The 26,384-nt window shown below is 44.0% G+C and overlaps 1 protein-coding gene across 2 annotated transcripts in view; it reads left to right on the top strand.

The window, feature by feature from the left end:
• CDC14A (cell division cycle 14A) overlaps nt 1-25,537 on the top strand; it is a 181,587-nt gene extending 156,050 nt beyond the window's left edge. Inside the window, exons 11-13 of one of the 2 annotated variants that reach the window (XM_021715862.1) lie at nt 601-648; nt 2,581-2,703; nt 3,419-3,957. In XM_021715862.1, the coding sequence (XP_021571537.1) occupies nt 601-648; nt 2,581-2,703; nt 3,419-3,896 (649 nt within the window). In that variant the 3' untranslated portion in view covers nt 3,897-3,957. Of the gene's footprint in view, nt 1-600; nt 649-2,580; nt 2,704-3,418; nt 3,958-25,459 lie in introns of those variants that run through there. The other variant, XM_021715861.1, reaches the window with a different exon arrangement.
• The last annotated feature ends 847 nt before the right edge of the window (nt 25,538-26,384 follow it).

Raw genomic sequence — 26,384 nt, 5'->3', positions numbered from 1 at the left:
TCTTGATTTTGAAGTCTGACACTATTAGTCAGAATCAATGATGGGACTTGACTTCTCACCACAACATTTGAAACCTGCTGCTGGTTCAGACTAACTTAATTAGAAAAGGTTTCAGGATCACTGTTGGCACAAACTTCTATAAACATCATCATGGTTCTTTGTTGCAATGCATTGTGTGGCCAGGACCTAGTCCACGAATGAGTAGAATGGGAAACAGCTACTTTTCCTTGACTTATGAGTAAGAGATATGCATGCAGGAAGGCTTTTGTCAGTATGGTAAACATCCCACAGATTCAGGGGGAATTTAGTCTTCATGTGTTATCTGGGAGGATTATAACACTTAAGTCAGATTTAAGTTAAGTGCTGATTTGCTGATTTAAGAAATAAAGGTTCGTATAGCTCAGAGGTGAGGTTATCATCTTGTAAGGTATGAGAAAATGGGAGAGCACACTTCTGCTTAGTATTCTAGTATCTATTTTCAAGACTTCTCCCTTTTGCCAGTTGAATATATTTCCTGGTTTGGTACCACACGATGTGCTTAGTCTTGGTAGAAATGTGTGAGCCTGGCAGTCCCTGAGCCTTTGTCTTTGATTTCCATAGGTCAGATGATCTGAAAGGGCACCCGAGAGCAGTGTCCCAGCCTTTCAGGTACGGTTAACGAGGCTGCGATTCTCGTAGCTTGTCATATGTGCTTCCTCTTAGTCATGTTCCCCAAGCCTCAAGCAATGAAAGTGAAGCTGTTGGCTTTTTAACTTTTGTCCTTCCTCCTTCAGACTGTTAGCAATGTACTTGATTCCTGATGCTCTCCATGAAGGGGATTTTTGTCTGAAAGCCATGCCCATGGGGCTGCATGACTGTGGTGGTGGCGTCTGTGTGTCCTGTTCTCTTGACGCATCCTGGGGTCTCTGATGAACTCCATGCGCCATAGCCTCCCTTCCGCCCCTTGGCAGATGTCACCTGCTTTTTTTTTTTTTTTCATTTCTGTAAGGCCTTTTCCCCCCTATTTTTGCATGTGTTTGTCCTCCTTTATTTTCTAGTTTTATGTCCTTCCTTACCTTCCATTTGAGGAGGAAATGTTAATTTTTTCCTCCTCTGAGAAATGTCCCTTGAACATCCCTAGAGTGGTGCCAGGGTCCAGCACAGGCCCTGCTGAGAGCTATGGAAATGTTGGATGAAATGGGTGAGAGAAGTGAATTCCCCTCCTCTCCCCTGGGTCTTACTCAACCTTGTGCTTGGGATGGTTTCATGGGGGCAGTCCTGAGAGGGCCCAGAGCTCTGTGGAATCTCGAGTCTTCCTTGTGCAACTGTCCCCGTGTTTGTTTTAGAGGCAGAACATTTGCTTACGCTCAGGTAGAGGGTGGATGATGGAGATAGTCTGCAAGTCCATAAGCTTCTCCCTAGCAGATGGGGAAAATAGTCTGGCAACATCACATGGTTTGTCCAGGATAAACCATTTGACATTAAAACTGTGACTGGGCTCCAGCTCTCCAGATCTGAGTCATTTCCCATGTCTGTCTCCTCTGCAAGTGCGAGCTGGGCACCTGCTCTGAGTCCAGCATTTGCAGCCACTGGACACTGAGATGAGAGACAAGTCTCTGCTCTCAAGGATCTTATATTGAGTGAAGGGAATAGAGAACTGTCAGACCTGGAATGTGGTATAAGCAGCAACTTGCTGTGGGAATATGCGATGAAGCAGGGTGCTCACCCATCTTGGGAATTCAGGGAGGGTTTTCTGGATGAGGTGACAGCTAACAGGGCCACTGAAGGATGAATGATGGGAGTGAGTCCAGTGGAGGTGGGTGAGGGGACAGCAGGAGGATGCAGACTGGGCGGCCTGGATGCGGTTCTTTTGAGGAGCAGAGGCAATGGGTGCAGCTGGAGCAGAGATGTTCAGTGGGGCTGCCTGGAGAGGCCACACCAGCCATAAGAAGGGCTTCATAAGCCAAGCCAGAGATTGAGGCTTCTGGGTACCAAGGATGCATTAAGTGGCTGAACAGTGAGGAAAACGACCAGATATTGAAGATGTAGCTGGAGGCCCTTTGGAATCTGAATTGTTAAAGAATATGATTATAAGATGCCGTTGATGGTTGAGGATAAGAAATCATGATACCTCGTTTAGGCAGGTGCTGGGTGGAAGGGAGGGTGGGACTGGAGATGTGACCACTGGCATCTGAGGACATGCCAGGGAACGAACGCCCCAGTGAGATGGGAATGGCTGAGGAAGACTTGGGCACAAGAGCAGGATATGGAATCATGGGCCTGAGTCCAGCTCAGTCACTCACTATGGAGTGATTTGGATCAGGGACGTTTCCTCTGTGCTCCTGCATCCTCACTTGTAAGGTGGGCATGGCAGTAGTTGTAGGGACATTGTGAGACCAGCTGGGCCACCACGTGTGGGGGGTCCCAGAACAGCCCCTAGCGGAGTCAGTGCTGTGTTACATTGGCAGCCACTCTGCCATCATCATGAGAACCCAGCACTGTATCTGTGAGATTGATCCGTTTATCTTGTCCCTGTTAGTTGTTGAATATTTACGATAACACTACTGCAGTGTGACCCTCTGCCCATTTTTCTCAACAAAGATTAAGTTCTTGCCCCCAAGGATCTGCGATGACCTTGAAGACCTCAAAGGTGGCTGTGTCCCCTTCGCCGACAGCCAAGAGGGTAAACAGAGCTTCTTTGTCTCCAGGTGCTGGTGTGAGAAGGTAACTTTCCTTTCCCTCTTCCGAGCACTGGCTCAAGGTGAGGGCGTTTGAGATGAGGGGCGTTTGTGGCAGGCAAGGAGCTGGCCATGGTCTTGGCAGAGAAGGGGAGAAGCCCCCAAAGACTGGGGGGACCCCTGGGACTTCTGTTCCCATCTCACGTGGCTGGGGACAGGACCGTGAGCAATGGCACCTGACATCCTGTTCCGGCGGTGCTCTGGCTTGCTTAGTGCGGGCCAGAAAACGGAATTCAGTTGCACACACAGATGGGAACCAGGGCTGCCATTTCTCGCCTATGGCGTGTAGGCAGGTGAGAACTCACTGAAGCAGGTGGTGATCGGATGTGGTTACATGACTGGACATGTAAGATGCCATCTTGTGCCCAGGTCCGCTTTTAACCTTCCTTATACAGCCCTTTTCAGTGACTTCCTGCCCTCACGTACTTAGAACCCCCAGAGGTTGTTTCAAGATCTCTTTCAGAATGCTTCAGTCAGCCTCTTAGGCCTAGTCAACTGCTTTTGACAAAGGAACTGGACATGTGTCGCTGAAGGCCACTGTTGTCCCATCCCCAGGGGTGATCAGGAAGCCACCCTGTTGCCATTGCATCCATCAGAATCATCTTCGTCATGCTCCCAGTGTGGTGATGTGTGTTGGGAACACGAGCTCTGTGTGTACACATGTGTCTGTGTCTCTCCCCCCACCTGTGTTTTCCATCCAGCTTTTCCATAAACTCCCGGCTGGCCAGCTCTCTAGGGAACTTGAACGCCGCCACCGAGGATCCTGAGAGCAAAAGGGCGTCCTCACCCCCTAGGGCAGGCTTCGCAGCCAGCCCGTTCTCCAGCCTCACCAACGGCAGCTCCCAGCCAACGACCCGGCATTACCCTGAGCTCAACAACAACCAGTACATCAGGGGCAGCAGCAGCCCCGGGGGCAACCTGAACAGCCCCCTGGGCCCCCACGGCACCCAGCCTGAGGAACACGCTGCCACCGCCCTGCCGCCCGCCTACGCCGGGCTTTCTTCTTCCTCTGCGAGATTCCTGAGCCGGTCCATCCCCGTAAGTTCGCAGACACCACCCCTCGATCCTCAGACCCCTGAAGGCACCTTCTGTGCCTTGCCCTCCCAGCCCAGGCTGCCTCCGCGCAAGTTCACCAGCGCCAAGGAGGCCTTCTCATCGCTCCCTCCCTCTGCGCTGTGACTCTGCCTGTGCCCCTCATTCTGCTGGCTCCTCTTCAAGTAAATGTCAGCTGCCAACTGGGTTTTCATCCTTCCTTCCTTCTCCAACCAACCCCCCGCCCCTTGCTTAAGTGGTTTCTCTTAGAAAGGAAACAGCCTTCATTTCACTCACCTCCGGCACTGTGGACTGAAGCGACTTCTCAGTTGCGCTTTCCAGTCGCTCTGAAACTCTGAATGACTGTGCAAGGCCGGAGCTGACTTGTGCCATGTGGTACTGGCTTTGGTGGGGGTGGTGCTGGGAATTATGGCTTTCCCACCCCCGATAACGATGAATGAATTTTAGAGTGTTGTAGGAAAGGTACTGCGTGACCGGTATCTTCCTGGTACTTGGCATCAGGACCTTGAATATTTCACCCCCTGCAGGGAACTGACCAGAATAAACCAACTGGCAAATAGAAGGTGCTCCTAGACGGGGCTTAGAGGTTCCTGGGCAAAGGGGAGGAGCAGGCCGAGCATCAGGGAGATGTTGGAAAGGGTTCTTCACTCTTCTAGAGACAGGGACGGTCTCCAAGCATGTTTTGCCAGTGTACTCTTGATTTAGGTTAAAATGGCTCCCTTGTTAGCAATCGGCAGTCCCTGCTAGGGTGGATCTGTTGGTTAACCCCCACTGCAAATCACTTTAATCACATATTTTGATTGCATCTAGAGACTTGTAGGAATGTGTGTTTTGATTAGAGAGGAACAAGGACAAATAAGGAAGAGAAATCGATCCCACATGTCAAGGAAATGTCAAGTGTGGTTGAGGCATCGATGTGCTCAGGGTGTAAGCAAGCCCTGGGGTCTCTTGATGGGCTCTGGCCTGTCCTGTCACATCCTTGATTCTTTACCTGCTTCCGCAGCCATCATTTGGGGAGAGGCTGCTTGCTTGCTTCTTGCCTTTCTGTCTTTCTTCCTTTCCTTCCCCCTCCCTCCCTCCTTCCCTCCCTCCCTTCTTTCCTTCCTTCCTTCCTTCCTTCCGGTTCTTCTTCTCTGGTGCAGGCTGGAGTGCAGTGGCACAATCACGGCTCACCACAGTCTCAACCTCCTGGGCTCAGGCAATCCTCACACCTCAGCCTCTCGGATAGCTGCTATAGGTGTGAGCCACGGTGCCTGGTGAGGCTGCTTACAGGAGAGAAGAGGGAGGGAGGGAAGGTGCTGGTGGCGGTGTACTGCTTGTGCCCACTCAGAAAGTGTCCCGATGGGATCCACTTCCCTGTGATGGCAGTGTAGAAATCCAAGGATATTTCCTAATGCGAGGCCGTGGCGTGTGGGCTCATGCCTGAGCGTGTTGGTTCATGGCCACTCCCGTCCCCACCTCAGGCTTCTTTTCAGTTTTGTCCCCGCCATCCACTCTCAGCAGTTCCCCTAAGAGGAGTTCTGTCATATAGGATTTTATTCCCAGGGGTGTTTGTCAGTCTAAACACTTATGGCTCAGGGCCCCAGGTAACCACTAGGTCATCCACCCCTCAATGTGATTCCAATCCTATGATATAAATTGGATAAACAGGGGATGCCAGAAATGGATACACATTAAAGTATGACGTTTGCTCAAAAGATGACCTTCATCAGATGAATGCTAGCATCACCACGTGACAGGCAGGACAGAAAAAATGACAGAAGCATGGTCGAGTGAATGTCATAAGTGATTTAATTCAACTTCAGAAAGTAATACATAGATAACATCGCTTAAAATGTGTATACTTTTTTTGGCACCCTCTGTATATGTATCATAAAAACTGAAATCCGTGTAACTGGGGATTAGATGTGAAATGATAAGATATTTATATTTGCATAATTATGTTTATAAATCACATACTTTTCAGCAGGAAGTGAGTGCAGCCAGTGTTTTCGTATACTGACTATGGATCAGTATTTTTTTTAAGATCAGAATGCAGATTTTTCCATTTCCAGGAAAAGTATTTTATTATAGATATATAAATAATCACACAGTCACGTGCTGCATAGCCATATTTTGGACATACATTGTGCTCTTGTGAGATTATAATGAAGCTGAAAAACTGCCATTGTGTGGTGATTCTGTTGCTGTTGGCACACAGAGCATTGCTTACGTGTTTGTGGTGATACAGGTGTAGACAGATCTACTGTGCTGCTGTAGCAATGCAGTTATTACGGAGCATAGTAGTTGACCATGATAATAAACCAAATAAGATGTGATATATATATATATACACACACACTATAGTATACTACACTATACTTTTTATTGTTATTTTAGAGTGTGCTCTTTCTACTTATTAAAAAAGAAAGTTGACTATAGAACAGTGCCAGGCAGGTGCTTCAGGAGATATTTCTGAAGAAGGCATTGTTGTCATAGGAGATGACAGCTTCATGCATGTCACTGCCCCTGAAGATCCTCCAGTGGACAAGACTTGAGAAGTCAGTGACATGGATGATCCTGGCCCTGTGTAGCCCAGGCTGATGTGTGTGTTTGTGTCTTCGTTTTTAACAAAAAAAATTAAAAAGTAAAGAAAACATAAATTTAAAAAATAGATTTAAAAACTTACAGAATAGGGATATAATGAAGAAAAGTATTTGTGTACAGCAATACACAATGCTTTATTTATTTAATTCTTTTCATTTTTTGAGTTGGAGTCTCTGTTGCCCAGCCTGGAGTACAGTGGCATGCTCATGGCCACCGTAGCCTTGGTCCGCTGGGCTCAGGGGATCCTTCTGCCTCAGCCTTCCAAGTAGCCGGAACTATAGGCGTGCACCACCACACCTGGCTAATTTTTTGATTTATTGTAGAGACGAAGTCTCGCCAAGTTGCCCAGGCTTGTCTCAAACCCCTGGACTCAGGCAATCCTCTTGCCTCCACCTTTCAAAGTGCTGGGATGACAGATGTGAGCCATCACACCTGACTAACATATGTTTTAAAGTAAATATTGTCACAAAAGTCAAAAGAATTAAAAAGTTTATAAATTAATAATTATAGTAAACTAGGGTTAGCTGATTATTTTAGAAAGAAAATTTTGAGAATAGCTTTAGTGCAACCTAAGTGGCCAGCGTTTATAAAGTCCACAGTGGTGTACAGTCACGGCTGGGCCTTCCCACTCACCCCCCATCACTGACCACCTCACCAGAGCAACTTCCAGTCCTGGAAACTCCATTCACAATAAGTGCCCCAGAGAGATGGACTACTCTTATCTTTTCTGCTGTGTTTTTACTGCATCTCCTCAATGTTAGGGAATGTTTAGATACACAAATACTTGTAGTGTATTACAGCTGTCTGCAGTATTCAGAACAGCACAATGTAGGTAGCCTGGTGTGAGGTTGGCTAGACCATGTAGGTTTGTGTGAGCGACTCTGTGACGTGCATCACAGCAAAATCACCTCACGATGCGTTCCTTGGTCAGGGACACATGATTGCGTCACTGTATCACAGGTCTCACAGCCGAGGGGCTGGCGTAATCCACATCTCTAGCTAAGTGCCAGGAGTGTGGGTGGCTTGACAAGCATAATGGCTGACTTTTTCTGGGTCTCTTTTCCTCTTTGTTGGTGGAAATGTGGGGCATTTCTTAAAACAATTGCCGATCCCCCCAGTGATGTGTATGTAACTCGATCTTGGTCTTGTTCCATAGTTTGTTATTTCTTTTCACCTCTCCTCCTCCTCTTCTGGCTGGAATAGAGTGCTAATTTTCAATAATGAAATTTAAAGGAATAGTTTGTGTGGACAGTTGCTGCTACTCACTCTGCCCCCTTCCCTCCTCAATTTGTCATCTTATTGTAAAGAAAAGTGCTTATAAATAGAATTCCCAGCATGGCAGCATTTGCCTCCCTCTTACCCCCCAGGCAGTAATAAGCAGCAGGTCTGAGTAGTTGACCCTCCTACTGCAACTTTGTCTCGGAAACCTCCCACTAGGGGGAAGACCCCCAAGTCTTCCCCTGCTGACTTCTGGTAGAAAGGCTAAACCAAGGCCTGGCATGGTGGCCCATGCCTGTAATCTTAGCACTTCGGGATGCCAAGGTGGGAAGATTGCTTGAGCCCAGGAATTTGAGACCAACCTGGAACCTAGTAAGACCTCGTCTCTACAGAAAATAAAACAATTTGCTAGGTGTGGTAGTCTGTAGTCCCAGCTACTTGGGAGGCGGAGGTGGATCACCTGAGCCCAGGAGTTTGAGGCTGTGGTGAGCTGAGATGGTGCTACCTCACTCTAACTGGGGCGACAGAGCAAGACCCCGATTCCAAAAAAAAGAGAAAGGCTAAATTAAGGTGGGAATTCCCACTTTGTGTGAAATAAAGCAGGAGGCTGAGTTGTCTTTGTGTGGCCCCATGACCCTTTTCTGACTATAGTGGACTTACTGTCTGAATAAGATTGTCCTTCCCAGTGCTTCTGAAGGTATGAGACTCAGGAGCCTTGAAGGACTAGGAAAATCACTCAGCAAAGTTGTTTTTAAACTCTTAGGTAGGAAAATGAAGTCTGTGAGGCAGTATCTTCCTAGCACCTTTAAGAAAGACCCAGAAGCTCTCAGGGGATGAGGGTGGCGCATGTTTAGAGGGAGTCTAATATTTTAAAAGCTACAATTAGCATCTCTTTTGAAAGCTGCAATTGCTCTCTCACTTTTTGCAGCAGTTCAGCCCCCAGAAAAATGTAAAAATGATTTCCTTGTTCTGTCATGAAGTGGTTTAACACAGAAAACAAGAACACATGTGAAGGATTCCTTCTGGTGTGACAGAACGCCAAGGAACAATCAGGCTTCACTGTGATTGACATGGCCCCTTGTGCTGGTCCTGGGGTCTCCACTGCCCCGTGCCATGCACACACAGGGCTTTGTCCTCGTTGACACACTTGCTGTAAAAACCTAGCTTCCCTCCCTGACACTCAGGAGCTTCTGAATGCTTAAGAAATGAGGGACATGTGATGAAGGTGTGGGTGAGGTGGAAGTATTTTATTAAGTTGAAGTTCCTTATGGTATCTGTCTTGAATATCTGCGAGGCCTTATTTTTATGACACTTTTGACTGGATTGCTTCTTGTCTGCATTGGCCTCACCTGACCCCCGGTCTGGGTTGGGGCCCGGTGCTTCTTCCGAGAGCTTTTCCCCATCCCACTGTGGTCTTCATCACATCCTGGATTTTCAGCACCCACTGGACCAGAAGCTCCGTGAAGGCAGGGAAGGCACCTTCTGGTTTTCACAGTTCTATGCCTTGTACCTGGCATACAGTAGGCTCTTGTTGAACATTTGTTGATTGGAGAAGAGGATAGATGTTGAATACATGTGGTAAGAACTACTATTTCTTTTTTAAAGTTAAAACTTTTGAGGGTCTGAGAGGTTAAATATTTTAACCTCTGGTAGAAAGGTGTTGTAAGATGGTGTTGCAAACTTGCTGCAGAGCCCAATTGGAACCTAGGTCAGGTTGATCCCAAAAGGCATCTTCTTTTGATTACATCATGTCATGTATATACTGTTGCAGGTAGAGGGATATCTAAAGATCTCTCATTTTGCCAAGAAGGGTCAGGGAAAGAAGGGTGAAGAAAGGGTAACATTTTAGTTGGGCTTTAGAGGATGAATAGGAGCCTGCTAGGGATCTATTGATGAAAGCGGGAAGAGGAGGAATGCCCATACCAGGCAGTGGGAACAGCAGGAACAGAAGTACAGTTTCAGTGCTGTATTAACTCCTTGGGTTCCAAAGACAGATAGTCCTGGGTTCAAATCTCATCTCTTCCACTTCCTATTGCTGAGGACTTTGGCAAGTTATTTACTCCTCCGAGTTTCTGTAAAACGGGCGTAAGAATGATGGGGGCGGGTCTAGGTTTTGTGTGTGTGTCCTGAAGCTTATCCAGTTTTGTGGGGCTGGTTTTATTTAGACAGGGAATATAGGTATTTAATTTTGTAAATTCTATACAAACATATGACTACATGCATTGAAAGGGGTTAATGTGGTAATGATGGTAATATGCATGTCCTAGGGTGGTTGGAATGTTTCACTGAGGTAAATCTCATGGAATATTTCACACCATGGTCATTGCAGGTGGTGCTCAGCTGTTGTTAGCTATCGCTGCTTTAAGGGTAGTGGGTATTCCAGTGTAGCCAAAGCGAAGGGGTCACCTGGAGATGAGGCTGGGAAATTCAGCTGTGACCCTGGGGGTCATGTAGGTGGGTGTGGCTCAGCAGATCTGTTTTGATGAAGACATTTCTGGTGGTCATGTGGATGGTGGCTCTCAGTGGAATACTGGAGGCAGGGAGGCTGGCTTGAGCCCCATCTACTGCCCCCATCTCGAGCCCAGCAGGTGTTTGTGGGTAGATGTAATGCTTATCCAGCAACTATTTTGTGTTTCAGCACATGAATGGTATTGACAAATTAAACAATCACATATGACCAACAGCTCTAGCATGTTTTTATCATGAATTTTAAAATTATATATTTATTTTTATAAATGAAAACTTAGCTACTCAAATAAAAATGATCCCTAGTAAGCACTTTTTTTTTTTTTGGGGGAGCAGGAGTCTCACTCTGTTGCCCAGGCTGGAGGACAGTGGCACGATCAGCTCACTACAGCCTGGACCTTCTGGGCTCAGACAGTCCTCCCAAGTAGCTGGGGCTACAGGCACACACCACCATACCTGGCTAATTTGCACATTTATGTATGTATGTATGTATGTATGTATGTATGTATGTATGTATGTATGTATATATGTATTGTAGAGATGAGGTCTAACTATGTTGCCCAGGCTAGTCGCAAACTCCTGGGCTCAAGCAGTCCTCCCACCCTGGCCTCCCAAAGTGGTAGGATTAAAGGCACAAACTACGACAGCCAGCCAAGTAAGCACTTTTTTTTTTTAACAACATAAGAGCATGAGGAATTGTAACATAATGCACTTTGTTTTAAAAAACACGTGTATAGTAACTTGGGTTACAAATCATTGTTGGTCACTTCTTGTAAGGTGACATTAATCCTGCTTTCTGGGAGCAGCCTTTTAGAACAAACTTTTATTGTCATACATGAAATAAGCTGTGCGACACTGGTGTTTTTCTGGAAGCTGTTTGGGATCTCATCTGTTAGAATCTTCGAGATTCTTAAATGATTAAACAGCAGCCTGTATCAAGCTTTGTTTAGCACTCCTCCTTCTTAGTCTCCAGACGTTCCCGGGATGTCCTCACAGGGAAGGTGGTGGGTTATGTCGGTGATGCCCTTCCTTGTCTTGGAATGTTCCCATCCTCTCTTCTGCTGTTTCCTCCTCCTTGCTCTGGCGTTTGCATCTTCGATGACTTTCCTAACCCGGTCTCTTTCCATCTCTCATCCATATTTTAAAGTGTGTCCAGCAAATTCTGGACAGGGCCAGACAGTACATATTTTTGTCTTGTGTCCCAACTGTTCAGCTCAATACACACATACACGAAGTGCCTGTCTCCAGTAATATCAGCGACAGTTTTTGCTGATAAATTAGCGGAATGATAAATTCATTAGCGGAAATAGGTGGTGTGCTGGATTTGGACCATGAGCTGAGGTTTGCTGACTCTTGCTCAAAGCACTGCCAGGTGATAGATATTGATTTCACATATATTCCCCTGTGCAAAAATGACCAGTGATGCCCTGAGGCTGGAATATTTGTCCTGATTCCTTTGTGGACTGAGGTCCTGTGTTCCCCGATTTGTCTGTGCACCTGCATTTACCTGTTTGTTCCTGAGCATGGTGTCCTGTTGTCCTCTTTCCACCGTGTTCTCGCCTGCTCTGAGCCTGAAGGAAGCCCTTTCTGGAAGCTCCCTGCCTTCCCTACCATGTCCTCATCTTTACAGACATATTGTCTCTTCCATCTCCTCCATGAAGCTCTCCCTGATACGTTCAGCCCACCTGATACTTTATTTTATCAAAATAGCGTGTTATTGTTACATATGTGAACATCTGTATTGTTTACATATTGTCTGTCTATGCAAAACTTTTCTCCAAATCTTAAACTTTCTTCATGTAGACATGTCATAAAGTTCCTTTACATTTCATGGTTTCTTTTTTTTTTTTTTCATCGTAAGAAATGTTTAATCATGAAATGAGATGAAGTAACAATGAGTGAAGAATGTTAGTTACAATTTGTTAGTGGCTAAAGATAGAAGATTTATAGTCAGATCTGCTTGGATCTATAAGGAACTCAAACATGCTGAAAAGAAAAAAACAAATAACCCCATTATAAAATGGGCAAAAGATATGAACAGACACTTACCAAAGGAAGACATCCGAGCAGCCAACAGACACATGAAGAAATGTTCAGCCTCATTAATCATCAGGGCGATGCAAATCAAAACCACACTGAGATACCACCTAACTCCAGTCAGAATGGCAATTATCAATAACTCAAAAAATAACAGTTGCTGGAGAGGGTGTGGCGAAAAGGGAATACTTCTATACTGTTGGTGGGAGTTCAAATTAGTGCAACCTCTGTGGAAAACAGTATGGTGATTCCTAAAAGCTCTAAATATTGGCCTCCCATATTACCCCGCAATCCTCCTACTGGGAATATACCCTGAAGAACTCAAATAACTCTACAAAAAAGATACCTGCACATGTATGTTTATTGCAGCATGGTTCACAATAGCAAGAACCTGGAAGCAACCATGTTATCCATCAAAAGAGGACTGGATTTAAAAAAAAGTGGTACATATACACGATGGAATACTATGCAGCCATAAAAAAGAACAAAATCATGAATTTCACATTTCATGGTTTCTAACATAATCCTAGATATGGAAGAGAATTAAAAATTAAAACACTCATTTAGTTGAAAGTTGAAAGGAAAATGGACATGAAAACACTATGTGCCGCCTACCCCACCTCAGCGTTTCTACCCTCAGCGGGAGTTGGTGGGAATGTCGTCTCCGTCCAGGGGTAGGAGCCCTGGTGTGCTCAGCTTGTTAGTGCTGCTCTTCAGCTGCGAAGATTCTGTGATGGGTTCCCCTTTCAGATGTGACCAGTGGAAGAACCACCTTGGTGACTATGGATAAGTTAAGTCTTCTGGGCTTTAGCATCAAGAAGAAGAAAGAAAGATAGAAAGAAAGAGAGAGAGAGAAAGAAAGAGAAAGAAAGAAAGATATACACACACATATATAAAGAATTTATTGATCCTTAACATAAGACTTGGACTAGGTCAAAATATTGGATTCTAACTTTGTAAAATAACCAGTTTGATGAACACCTACAGAACGATTGGCATGTGCATTAAAGCACGCTTCATTTTTACATTGGAATGTCGGTGGTGGCAGTGATAGTCACTTACTGTTTGAACATCCATTCCCAATAAAATACTGTTCCTTCCCAGTGGGATATCATAACTTTCCCAGATGGAGACTTGATGTCCCTTCCCTCTGCCTGTTCTCCATTTAAAAGATGTCCTGCTTTTAAATATGACAGCTATTGCTATTGATTAAGTAATATTAATATTTATTGCTGTTAAGTGTGAGCAGTGGCTTTCTGACCTTTGTTGTGGATTTCAGTGACTGGTTTCTTCATCTTCCTCTCATTGTGCCTCTGCCTGGGATTTGATGCAATTTTCCAACCAAGGGATCCTCATCCTATCAAGGACATGAGCTCAGTCTCATCTTAGGCATTCATTCAACGTTGCTTTTTTTTCCCCTTTCCATGGCGACTTGGGCCTGTTAACTTGACAGCTAGAGCACCACATTATTTTGAGGTCAGCCTTCTTAATTTGCATATAAACTATGTACTTGCAGATATACAAAACTGTCATCTAAGTTTCCAGTGTTAAATAGTGGCTTGCGTTAGTTTTTTGTATAAAGCCTGTCAGCTATTTTTGACTTTCTCTTTGAAAAGACTTTCAAACACAAAACTGGCTTTAAGGGATAAGGTTGTTCAGAAATACCTAATAGGTGAGACTCACTTTGTATCTCGGATGTATCGGAGTCATTAATCGCCTTGGTTGTTCAACTTAATTGGACACTTTCTTTCGTATGTAAGATCAATAGTTCTGCTGGGTCAGTAGGAAAGAGTCTCACTTTAATCTTGCCTTTAAGTGTTCAGCTAGGAGTAAAATAAAGTAAGTACTCTTTATGTGTAAAAGCTGTCCAATTAAGAAAGTCACATCTAATATTCATTTGATGTCTCCTGCGAGCTCAGTGTGGTATTGGTGGAGCAGTTAAGACAAAGAGGTGCAAGCTGTTGTCCTCCACTGGATGGAAAACTCCATGCAGGTATCTTCTGCTTCCATTGATCCATGCCCATTTTTCTAGTCCCTTCTCTGTCCTTGCACTGCTGCCAGAATCCACTTAAAACACCAGTTTCCTAATGCAAGCCTTTGTCTAACAAGCTTCTGTGGTTGAAGAGTAAAACCAATGACTATACAAGATTGTTGTCTTTTTCCCTGAAATTCTGCAGTCTCCCCATCATTTATGTAGATAGAGATTCATTTTAACTTATCCTGCTTGGCCTCAGTGTGTGCTTTCAGCCTTAGGGCTGATGGCTTTTCAGGGTGGAAAATGCTCACTTTTTAGATATTGCTTTACCACCTTTTCCCCACTTATTCTTTTTTCAATAACCCCTAAACTTATGTTTGGAGGCCTTTAATCTTCCTCAATATCTCTTCTACTTTATAATTTTCAGTGTCTAAGTTCTGGCTATACCTGGACTGAATTCCTCCTGTTATTTTCCAATTTACAAGTTGTCTTTAACGTGTCCTATCATTGATCTTTGATTGCTAGTGGCTACATCTTTCATTTCTAGCCTTCCTGACTTATTCCTTAAGATAGCCATCTGTTCTAATTTGGACCCACCTCTTCTTGCTTTGTGATTTCCTGTTCTTTTTTATTTTTCTTGTTTTTCACCTTGAGGATCCCAGGTGATGAGTTGTCTTGACTTGGCTTTGTTATTTGCATTTCAACCTGGAAGAGTTTGTCTCATGGTGTGGGTTTTGTAGTTCTCTTAGTGTTCATTTTCTTTGTGTTATGAAACATTGGTTGGTAGGGTCACACAGGATGGCAGTTTTGTGTGTTTCTCTCCTTTCTCTGCATGGTTTTTCCTCCTCACCTAGTGGCCTTCCTGTTGGCTCTGCCTGTTCCTCTGCCTTCCAGTCTAGACATAGGTCTAGACACAGGTCTTGATGGCCCAGGCTCCTGTCTCTTGCTGATTTTGGCTTAGGCTTGTTTCTCAGGCAGGGGTGCGGGTCTGCATAAGCCATGGCCTGAAGGCAGTGGCCCCAGCCTCTCTCTGCCGCCTTCCTCGGGTGGGAGAGCCCGGCCCAGCCCTGATTTCAGACCTTTGGCTTTGGCACCCACAGGAATGGGTCACCTGGCCACCTCTGCCAGCATCCAGCTGTATAGCCAGAGTCCTGCCACTATCTTGGCTTGTTTCAGGCCACAGAGATGTGGATCTTACTTTTGAGTGCAGATGTGCTTCTCTTTCTTCCACGCCTTTTAAGGACATTTAATTTATATACAGAGGGGGCAGTTGGGAGCATGACTTTCCGTTCTGTCTCCAGTCTCTGCAACTTGCCACCCAGGTCCTTTCTGGGTCTTTCCCACTCTGATTTTCAAAGTTGTTTCCCTCCACTCCTCAACCTTTTAAAGAATTTCTTATGTCCTTGAACAGGCTCTGATCCTCCCGCCTCTACACTTTCTTAAGTGGTATGCTCCCAACCTGGTTGTGCTTCTTCCCTTTGCTCTTCAGACTCCTGCCCATTGGGAGTTGGCCAAAGTCATGCCTCCTCTGTGAAACCTTCCTTGACCTCACCTGACATCGGTGACCATGACATTTTCTGAAGTCATCCTGTCTGTATTGGTTATCAGGCCTTTGCCATCCTGCTCTTACAGGGAGAGTCACTTGTCCCATGAATGTAGGGCTTGGAGCCCCACTGACTCTGGTGGTAAACCTGTGGTTAGAACCAAGAGTAGAAAGCAGTCTCTTATTTTTGTTATCTCCACAGATCTAGCTTTAGGCTTTGCTTACCTCCTTGACTGTGAGCTTATTCATTCCATACTTTCATCTTTCCTAATACGAAGTAGGTCATTTTTTCCTTCTGAAAATTAGAAATTTGGCTGGGCATGGTGGTGTGCCCCTGTCATCCTAACACTTTGGAAGGCCAAGGCGGGAGAATCACTTGAGACCAGGAGTTTGAGACCAGCCTGGGCAACATAGTGAGTCTGTACAAAAAAATAAAAAAATTAGCCAGGTGTGGTGGCACGCGCACCTGTAGTCCCAACTACTCAGGAGGCTGAGGTGGAAGGATCGCCTGAGTTCAGGAGGTCGAGGCTGTGGTGAACTATGATTGTGCCACTGCATTCCAGCCCGGGCTACAGAGTGAGATCCTGACTCAAAAAAAAAAATTAGAAATTTATTCTGTATGTCAGATCTTTAGCCCAGAAAAGCATAGTTCAACACACAGACACACAGAGACATGGGTGTGCATGCATGTGCAAGCAAGCACAGATGGCACGTGCACAGAGAGGGCATTGCTCATGCCCCTCACGAAGTCTGTGGTCAGCAACACAGTCTCTCCATGAGAGTGAGTGTCCGAACAACTCATGGCTGGTCTGTGCAGAGGACTGTTCTATTGGTTGAGAAGAGATCCTTTCCTCTTTGGGGTATAACATTCTGAACCCTCTGCTTTCTGTGACCAAAAAAGCAGCAAACAGAGAAAACCAAGAGATCTCCATTTGAAAGCAGATGCAGTCAGGCCGCCCGGTTCAACCTGATTTCCCTTGTTGACTCAGTACAAATGCTTCTTCTCTGCTGTCTCCCACGTCTTCAGGGCTGAGGGAAAGGCTGTGTTCTGACTTTCTGGGAGACACCTTGTCAAACACCCTCCTCTCTTTTGAAAGCATCATCTGGTGACATGAGGGGCTTTCTGTCCTCCTTGCTGTCATCCACCCCCCTCCATTCCTTGAGGACTTTTGCTGATACTGCTCAGCTGCCAGGCTCCTGCCAACACTTGACAAGGGTAGTGTTTTTCCAATCTCTATCACTGTGATCTTCACCCATCTCTTGAGTGCTTTTCCTGTGCCTGGCACTGTGTTAGAGACTTTATATACATTATCTTACCTCACCTCTGGTTTTACAGATGAGGAACTCAAGACTCAGAGGCAATAACTTGCCTAAGATGTCTCAGCACTTGCATTTAAGCTTCCTTATCTCCTCAATCTTTATTTTTATTCACTTGGAAGTCCACCAGGAGGCCTTCCTGTTGTGGGAGCATTGCTTTTGCCAGCTTCCTCTCAGACCTCCTCCCTGCCTGCCAACTCTGCCTGTGCCTCTTTCCCATGGTGCCACCAACCTTCTCGGTGCTGTCCTCCCTCCTCCGGAGCCTGTGTCACCATTTCTGCTTCCTTTTCCAACGTCCTCAGTTCCACTTAGACGTTCTTTCTATAGCCGCTTTATTACCAGCCTCCAAAATTAGATCAATTCGGCCATGTCCGATGTCCCTGCCTCTCTTCTGAGCATGGTTGGAGAAGACCCCATAGCCTTGCCAGTTGGTTTCTTTCAAATGTTCTAACTCACCTGGCCCCATAGTGATCCTAATGAGTTGACTTACAGGCTCCCTTTCTCTTCCCGTGCTGTCTGTTCCAAAACTTGTTCCCATTCCTCGCTGTACATCCCCTCCCAGCCTCCCTACCCCAGAGCTGCTGAGAACATGGAATTCAGCATGCCATTTCCTTGAACTGCCCGCTTCTCTAGCTCAGATTATTTGCGTCTGGACCCATCCTTTTTTTCTCCTTTTCTTTTAAATGGAAAGAAACCCTGCTGTGTCCAGCGGTGACTCCACTCACTTGTCCTGTTCTCTCCAACTGTCCCCAGAGCTGCCCATCCACTCCTTCCCCTCCTAGAGCTTCAGCCTCCTGCTGTCTCCTCCCTGGGGGTGTCCTGTCTTCCTTTGGTACTTTCTCCTTATGGCCAGCCTCCAGGAAGAAGAAGCCTACATGGCCCCTGCTCTGTCTACTGGGTGCTCCTGCTCTGTCACTGGGAGACAGCCCCTACAGACTGGGGAAGTCCTATTGATCACAAGTCTCAATTCTTGTCATTTCTCTCCTAGGCTTACTTGTGTCACAAGGCACTTTTACGATAACAGGTGTGACTGGTTAGTTAAGGTTTCTCTTAGAGCGCCGTGTCTCAGTGTCCCCAGTAACTCCCTGTTCCTTTGTGTATGGTCTCTGTGACTAACTGTGCCCGCCACACTTCATTCCAAGACCGGTTCTGCTGTGCCGTCTCAGTGGGACGATTGTGGGGAGACCTGTGTTCTGATACATCGGCGTCTGCGTGCCGAGCATTCTGTTCCTTGTGCATCTAACTTGCACCTGCCTAGGAGCTTGCCTGTCATACCTGAATGGTGCTGGCTGTGCCTGCCTCAGAGAACACACGTTCCTTCAGCTGTCAGCTTCTCTTTGGTGTTCTGGCTCCATAATCTCATCCTTGTGGGTGTCCCTTGTGACTCTCCCTCTGCCCGCCTCCTCTGCCACCCCATCCCCAAGTCCTGGGGGTTCCTCCCACGGTGTCTTCTGTCCCTCCATTCCCCTACTGCTGCCCTCACTGAGGACTTCATGACCGTTGCATAGTCCTGTCATTTCCTCCTGCTCAAAATGTTCTTGCCTCTAATCTCTACTCCATACTCTTGTCAGTGTTCAGTGTCCAGGACACAGAGCGCATCAAATTATTCTCGGATTTGGCATTGTCCAGCGGCCCCACTCTGCCTGCAGGGTCAGGCCTGGCTCTCTGGGCCTGCCATTCGGGGCTCTTTCCCGTCGGGCCGTATGCCTCCCTGCCTCCTTCCAGAGGTTCCGCCTGGCCCCCCAGCCTGCCTTGAGCCTGAGCTGCAGCATGTGCAGATCACTCTCTCTCTCCTCCTTCCCCTGTTCAGCATCACAGTTCCTGGCCTGGCCCCGTAGTTATCTTCTTGATGGGTATTTGTGACCCGCCCAGGCAGAATGTCTTTTCCTTCTCGACTCTTATGGGTTCTCTGATGTGCTGTAGTCCCTCTCTGCTCATTTCCGTGTCTCAGAAGCATCTTTGTTTCCTGAGGTTTCATGGTATGAGTGCCTAGTAAGTATGTACTGAATTAAAAGTTGGAACTGTATCTAGGTTCCGAATGTTAACCTAAAGTGCTAAAGAGCCTATGTATCAGTACTAGCATATGAGGGGAACCCAGAAGAACCCAGAGTTTGTTTTTTAAAAATTGTGTATCTATTCTTACCTGTTTAAACTTCAGTCATCTTCAAACTTCTCTCCATTTGATGTAATACACCTATGGAGATGCTTTTTCCATTACTCTAAACAGGTTTTGAACTCATCGGTTTTGATGCCTTTTAGTCATTCTGCTGGTTTTGTTTCATGTCTTCCACACTGGCAAAATGTTTTTCTTTGAGGACTTTTTTCATTCAGGGGGAAAAAAAATGTTGGTTGGGGTGAGAGCGGGTGAATAGGGAGGGTAGGTAATGGGAGGTCATACCATGTTTGGTCAAAATCTGCTGAACATTCAGCTTGGTGTGGGCAGGTGTGCTCATAAATCACCCCTTATGAAATGGGCAAACATTTGAAAGAATCTCCAAAAAAATTCACTGAATTTTTTCAGCTGAATGTAGCCTCTCACAACAATGCTAGTTGTGACACTGATGCCGATGGGTTCCTAGAGCACTTTCCTAGTGGGGGATAATTCTGGTTTTTTGGGGGTTCCCTCTCATATAAAGCATTAACAAAAAACAAAACAAGGTTTCAGCTTTAGCTGTAATATACAGTAATATGGAAGTTGTGTATTTTTTTTCTAGAAATACGGCTTAACCAAAATAAGAGAAAATAAATTTTAACCGAGCTTGCATCAATATAATTTTGGTGTTCAGATGAACTGAAAACACTCATGTCATGGTTGGCTGAGTCAAGCTGGGTGTCAACAATCTGTCATCTAACAATTGAGCTCTTTGTGATTGTTGAAAAGCATATATTAAATTTCTCCAGAAAAAGAAGTGATTAAAAATCCTGTGGGAAGGTGAAAGAATATTTTATACAGCATTTTAATTAACCCAAATCAACTTGTTAAACCTTGGGGTCCCTGAAATGCATAGAGAACACTATCAAAAAATGTATATACCCCTTTCAGATCTGATTTGATCACAAATCTTAGTCTTTTTTGTGTTAATATGATGCCAATAAAATCTTATCCAGCTCTGTTTCATCTACAGTGATTTGAGAGGTGTATATTATATTAGCAGAGGCAAATACTTTCAGTATTGTGAATCCACATTTGTGAAAATAATGTATCAATGCACACATTTTGCATGTTCATTTATTGGCAACACTAACACTGGAAACCCTACCAAAGGTGTAAAGACGCAGGAGTAGAGAGGTGATTCTCAAATAATTTATTTTCCCCGGTGTCGGGTTTGTTCATGACAACATAAAGCACTAGTGTTATCTGTCAAATACTATATTGCCTGATGTGTATATGGTTTCCTTTCGTTATCAGTCACGTTAACACGAACTGTTTATTTTAGGTTCTTTCTGTCCCTGTAGTTAAAACTTCAGCCAGGGATAACTAGTCAACTAATTTTTCTTCCTTGAGGGATTTGGGAAAGCGGGGAGGTGCAGGAAAGAGAAAGTGAGTGTGGTGAAAGTCCAGGGAATTTGGAGTCAGGATTTTGACCTGGGGGAATACGAACATCCCAGACCCCTGGCTCCTCGGAATCCTTATTGGAACACTGGGACCTTGTTTCATCTACTTGCCGGCAAGGACCTTAATCTTCCATCATTATTTACAGTCCGCTGCTTTGGATAGCCAATGTATAGTTTTATTTATTAGCTATCTGTACAATATTTATATCTGTAACGATGAGACATTTTTCTACCATGATTAGGTAACTGGGCTGTTTAAAAAAGAAACACCTCCAGAGTAGCTAAATTTTTAGAGCTGCTACCTACATCTGCCAAAACAGATTAGCAGCACATTTCCAGAACAGAACACATTGTCTTGATCTCCTTACCTAACGCTGTGTTTTATGTCAAGTCTTACTGCTTTCAGGGAACAAGACTTCTTGATGGAAGCTTCTATTTTGACATAAAAATTTTGGGGGCTGTGAGTGTAAGGCAGTTTTATCCTTCTTTTCCAGGTTGAATGTTGCCGCATTATTAGTTTTTTGGTGTTTATACCACAAAAATAACACATATTCAGAATAAACTTGATCTGATCTTAATTCATGATAACTCTGTTGAACTTACCGACTAAATGAACTTAAATTATGTCTGAGAAATTAAAATCTCTTGGTTATATAAACAAGTGCTAACCTGTGAAGTAATATGTATTCAAGTCTCACTCTTCATAACCATCTCTTTTGTCATTGCTATTATTTTATTTAATAATGCATTAGGTTAGTTCATTCCAGCACCAACAAAAATCATTGGCCGAGCAGAATTAAACTTTAATTAATCATAATACTTAAATATGATGTTCCCACAAAGAAAATTTCTTTTAGATGTAGAATATTCCTGAAATTTCTTTTGGATTTAGACCTGATGAAAATTATTTAAAAATGCATTTATCTTTTATTGTGATGCATGATATGTTTTAAAATAATGTAATATTTCTGTGTCTACTCAGAATCATACCATGCTTAAGGTCATTGCTTGTTGGGGCCAAGGTTGTGGAGAGTGTGGGACTCAGTGTGTGGCAATCACAGGACAAATGCTAGGAGTTGTCTTGACGCATTAGACTGGTAGCCAAGGGTCTGAGCTTATAGCCGGACTGCTGGGGTTCGAATTCCAGTTCTACCACTTCCTAGTTTTTGTGATTTTGGGCAAATTACTTACCATTTTGTGTCTCATTTCCTTATTTGTAAAATGAGTTGTCCGGGATGTAAAATGAGTGAATTTGTATAAGATGTTTAGACCCGTGCCTGGCATATGGAAAGTACTCAATAAATACCTATCTCAGAACTCACCTGCCAAGTAAATATCTAATTTATTAAGAACTCCAGATAATTGTACTTCAACTAATCTATTTCTTGAATAACACAATCAATAGCAATGATATTGTTTATAGAATACAAAATACACTTACATTTCACTTATTTTTTATTTTTTGAGTTGGAGTCTCACTCTCTCACCCAGACTGGAGTGCAGTGGCACGCTCCTAGCCACCATAGCCTCAACCTGCTGGGCTCCAGCGATCCTTCCGCTTCAGTCTTCCAAGTAGCTGGAACTACAGGCATGTGCTACCACGCTCGGCTAATTTTTTTGGATTTCTTGTAGAGATGAGGTCTCGCCAGGTTGCCGAGGCGGGTCTCGAACCCGTGGACTCAGGCATTCCACTCACCTCAGCCTCCCAAAATGCTGGGATTACAGGCTGAGCCATGGAGTCTGGCTACATTTTAACTATAAAAAATTTTACTGCCAATATTGGCTGTTGTCAGTTGAAAAACATTTGGTAGAGTTGGCAGTCCTACCAGTGATTGCAAAAGAAGCATGAAATTATCCTTTTTTATGATGTGTCTTAGGTAAACCAGGAATAAGGTAGCTTACCTATCTATCCATCCTCTGTGCTGAGATTGCAGATGGGCGGAGTATGGCTGTTTTTCCTTGAGGTTTCCTCACCGTGGCCGAGTCCGCATGACTCAGGGAGGCCCTCAACACAACATTACCATGTTGTAGGCATGTGGTACTTTAAACCCAATTGCTTGAAACCCAAAAGACCTTGCGGTGCTAGTTATGATTTTTTAAAATAAGTAAATCTTGTAGACTTTAACAATTCTCTTCTTCCCTTAGTCCATTTCTGGGAAGGTTTTTATTTTAGGTTGAAAATGAAAGGAAATAAATTTGTTACAAAGTCAAAATAATTTGCTAAACGCTTTATTTTTCTTTGAGCTGCCGTGCCCAGCCCACTTGCTAAACCCTTTTTACTGATCTTTTATTTCCTTGAACTTTCTTTATATCATATAAAGAAGCCTTGGAATATGTTTTATTCCGAGGACTTTGATATTGTGTTTTTATTCCCCAGTGGCTAATATCTGCAATTGATGTTCAGTGTTTATCGGTTGAATGAACAAACTAGCCTGACGGAAGGGCCATTCCTTGGCCAGACTGTGTTTCCATTTGTTTGCAGAGGCAGCAGGGGAGAGCAGGTTGGGTGGTTGGAAAAGGAGACTCCAGGGCTCATGGCGAACTTCTTCTGAGAGTGGATTAAACACCAGCCAGAGCTTGTGAGCTCTGCTCTGTGAAAGCGGGGCCTCGGCCAGAAGGCTTATAGGTGACAGAAAGCTTGATGGAAATATTCTAGGCTATTTCTCTTTTCCAGTTCAGTGGGTACCACAATTCATAAAACAAATGGAGATAGAAATATATATGCACATGTATTCCCCTTTACACTGATTGACACATAATATTTAATACTTTGTTGTTATAGAAGAAAATCTAATGAACATCATGTGTCTAGTGTCTATTTGCTATTTGTTTGTTGATAACTGAGAGAACTTTAGAGATGCTTGCAAAAACAACTTTGTTCTAGTTTTATAAACAATTTGAGGAGTTTTCTCATGTCTGTTAGTGACAGCACACACAGCTGCTCTAATTGGAGTAAAAGTAAAAGTTGAAAGTTCCTGAGGAAGCCCTGGCTGATGCGTGGCATGCCCGAGTGGCATTCCTGTGGTGTGGGGGGACTTCCCTCACTCTGCCCTGACTGTTCACCAGACTTCAGAAGAAACTGAGGAAAAGCAGCTAGGAAAATGATAGACAGTGTGCTGTTATGCTCTGATTGTTGGCGTGGCAGCTGGTGTCCCACGAGCTAAATGTCTGTGGGTTTTACTGGACCTCTCAGGTCTCACTACTTTCACCCCACTGTGCATCCAGGTATGTTTGTGGCATGGGGCATTCATTCTTGGTCCCCTCTCTCCTGTTTTGAAGACTTAGCTTGAACCACACACAAGAAAGTCAACCTGCCAAACCTCCATTCTTCCTGACAGCTCTCAACATTTAACCTCATCCTTGAAACTTACAACCCAGAGAACCACCCCCTTCCCCTCACCAGCCCTCACCTCATCCTTTGGGGGTGCACAGTGTTAATTTTACCCCGTGTCTATGAGTGTTTGATGTTGACACCTCTGTCTTTTCATTTCACGTCTGTTCTGACATTGTGATCTCTTACCCTTTGAGGTCAGGCACCATACCTTTTTGACTTACTGTGTTAATAGGCACCTACTTGGCTGTGGATAGGGTGTATATCTCACTGGGATTTTGAAGCTGAGCAAAGATAGTTTGAATCCCTTTGTAAGTTATTTGGAAAGTGGACAGATTCTTTTTTTCGGATACCTGTATCATCCCCAAAATGAGGTATTCTTAGAATTAACTAAACCTGCTAATAAAATGCTGCAGATCAATTTGAGAAATAATTGTTGGGTGGGAGAAAGGGGCATTTGGTAGAAAATCAAGCAAATGTTACTGTCCTCAAGCATTTGATTAGAAGAATTTTGCAACAACAACAAAAAATAGGTTAATATTTAAACATTAGCCGGGCTCGGTGGCTCAGCCTGTAATCCTGCGCTTTGGGAGGCTGAGGTGAGTGGATTGCCTGAGCCCACGGGTTCGAGACCCACCTGGGCAACTTGGCGTGACCTCATATCTACAATAAATCAAAAAATTAGCCAGGCGTGGTAGCGTGCGTCTGTAGTTCCAGTTACTTGGAAGACTGCGGCGGAAGGATTGCCGGAGCCCAGCCGGTCGAGGCTGCGGTGGCCGGGAACGGCCACTGCACTCCAGTCTGGGTGACAGAGTGAGACTCCAACTCAAAAAAAAAAAAAAATTAAACATTGATTTGTGTTCTTTCTTTCTAATCACTGTTTGCTGCTACAAAATAACTACTTGGCAGCCCTGTTCTCATGCTCTGTATTTTCCCTGGTTCATGTCTGTTACCTGTGCGTCTGATTATACATGCCAGTCATGCTCCTTTTCTATGTTACTCTCTAATATGATGGGAAGAACTTGTGGTGTTTACTTCAAAGTTGCCTACTGCTTATTCAGTTTTCACTGCAAGACTCTGTTTTCATAAATGCTATTGGGTCATGAGATTAGGTTTCAAAGATGGTAGTACTTTGTGTCTCCTTAATGGGAAAGACTTATAAGGTATTTATTAAATTCAAGCATTCTTAAGGAATTTATTTAAAGGGCTGCTAATTCTGCATTAGAAGCATTAAATGTCATTGATATGTACTGAGTTACATTTTAAAAAGTATATCTTTTCAAAGTATTTTCTAAGAACCTTTGATTAGTTACAAGTATCATTTAACATTTTTAAGTAAAACTCAATATTATTGCACAAAATCTTAAAGGCTAATTTAGCCTACCTCCCAATTTTTAATGAATGCTTAAATTTGTATTACTATTAATACATTAATAAGCCTTTTACAATATAGTTTTCTTGCAATCATAATTGAATACCTCATTCTTGCTCAGTGTTTTGTTTCCCTTGTCTTTTTGTTTCTATTGTATTCTTGGTTTATTTTATTTGTCTTTTATATAATAGACCCAAACTGCCCCGTGTTGAAGGAGGAAGTTGTGTGACTTGCTGGATGTTTTCTGTGTGCTGGCATTTAACCTTGTTTTCTGTCTCTCCCCACACAGTCCCTTCAGTCTGAATATGTTCCTTACTAAGGCCTTGCCACTCCGGTGACAGCTGGTCCTCCCTTACACACAATTTCCTCGTCTGGACGACCTATGTAGAGGGAAAGCTGCTTCTTGCTGGAAGAATATCTTTGCCTTCTTACTTTAAACTAAAACGAGTTCTGAGATAATACCTTCAAGAGACTCAAAACCAGAAAACTGCTTAATGACTACTGTAAATGCACTGAAATTCTGTTTATGGAGATTTCAATACTTTTTAAGACAGTTTTAATGTTGAATTTGGTATACTGAAAGGTTATTTTTAATGCATTTCGATAATACATTTATTATGACATTTACATCATTTACATGTACAGTGTTACATTATGTATGTATTGTGAACTTAAAAGACTATTTTGATAAATTTATAAATGTATAAAATTATGTAAAAACTAGACTATATTTTGATTTAGAGTTTCCTGCTGTTTGCTACCAAAAATTTGTATTTTAAATTTATTTAGGTTTAGTATGGCTTTGTCTACAATGAATACTTAATTTCTCCTTATTAAGAAAAAGTAAGGAGGAAAGGTTTTAGAAAGTGATTTTTTATGCGTTCAGTATAAATATAGCATTTCAGTTCACTCTTTTGGGAAGTCAGTCTGATTTAAACAAGTTTATCCAACCAAGTTCATCTCTATCATGAGTATAATGGTTTGACATGGCTGATTTAGGAAAATTCCCTTTCCTTTGGTTTTGTTGCTGATCCAGTTGAATTAGCTTTGCATACTTGGGGGCTTTAGAAACCTTGGCATGCAGCTGAAAGTCAGAATTCATGGAATGTTTTTCCTGAAAGCATGATTTTTCTCTATGCATGGTCAACATTCCAAATGCTTTTATTTCTTTCCTCCTCTCAAAAGAGGTGTAAACCCCATCATAATTTCCTGCT

Source organism: Carlito syrichta, unplaced genomic scaffold (genome assembly GCF_000164805.1).
Source record: "Carlito syrichta isolate Samal-C Ts95f unplaced genomic scaffold, Tarsius_syrichta-2.0.1 Scaffold307934, whole genome shotgun sequence".
NCBI classification, from domain to species: domain Eukaryota; kingdom Metazoa; phylum Chordata; class Mammalia; order Primates; family Tarsiidae; genus Carlito; species Carlito syrichta.
The sequence above is the reverse complement of the archived record's forward strand: the minus strand, read 5'-3'. Positions and strand labels throughout refer to the sequence as shown.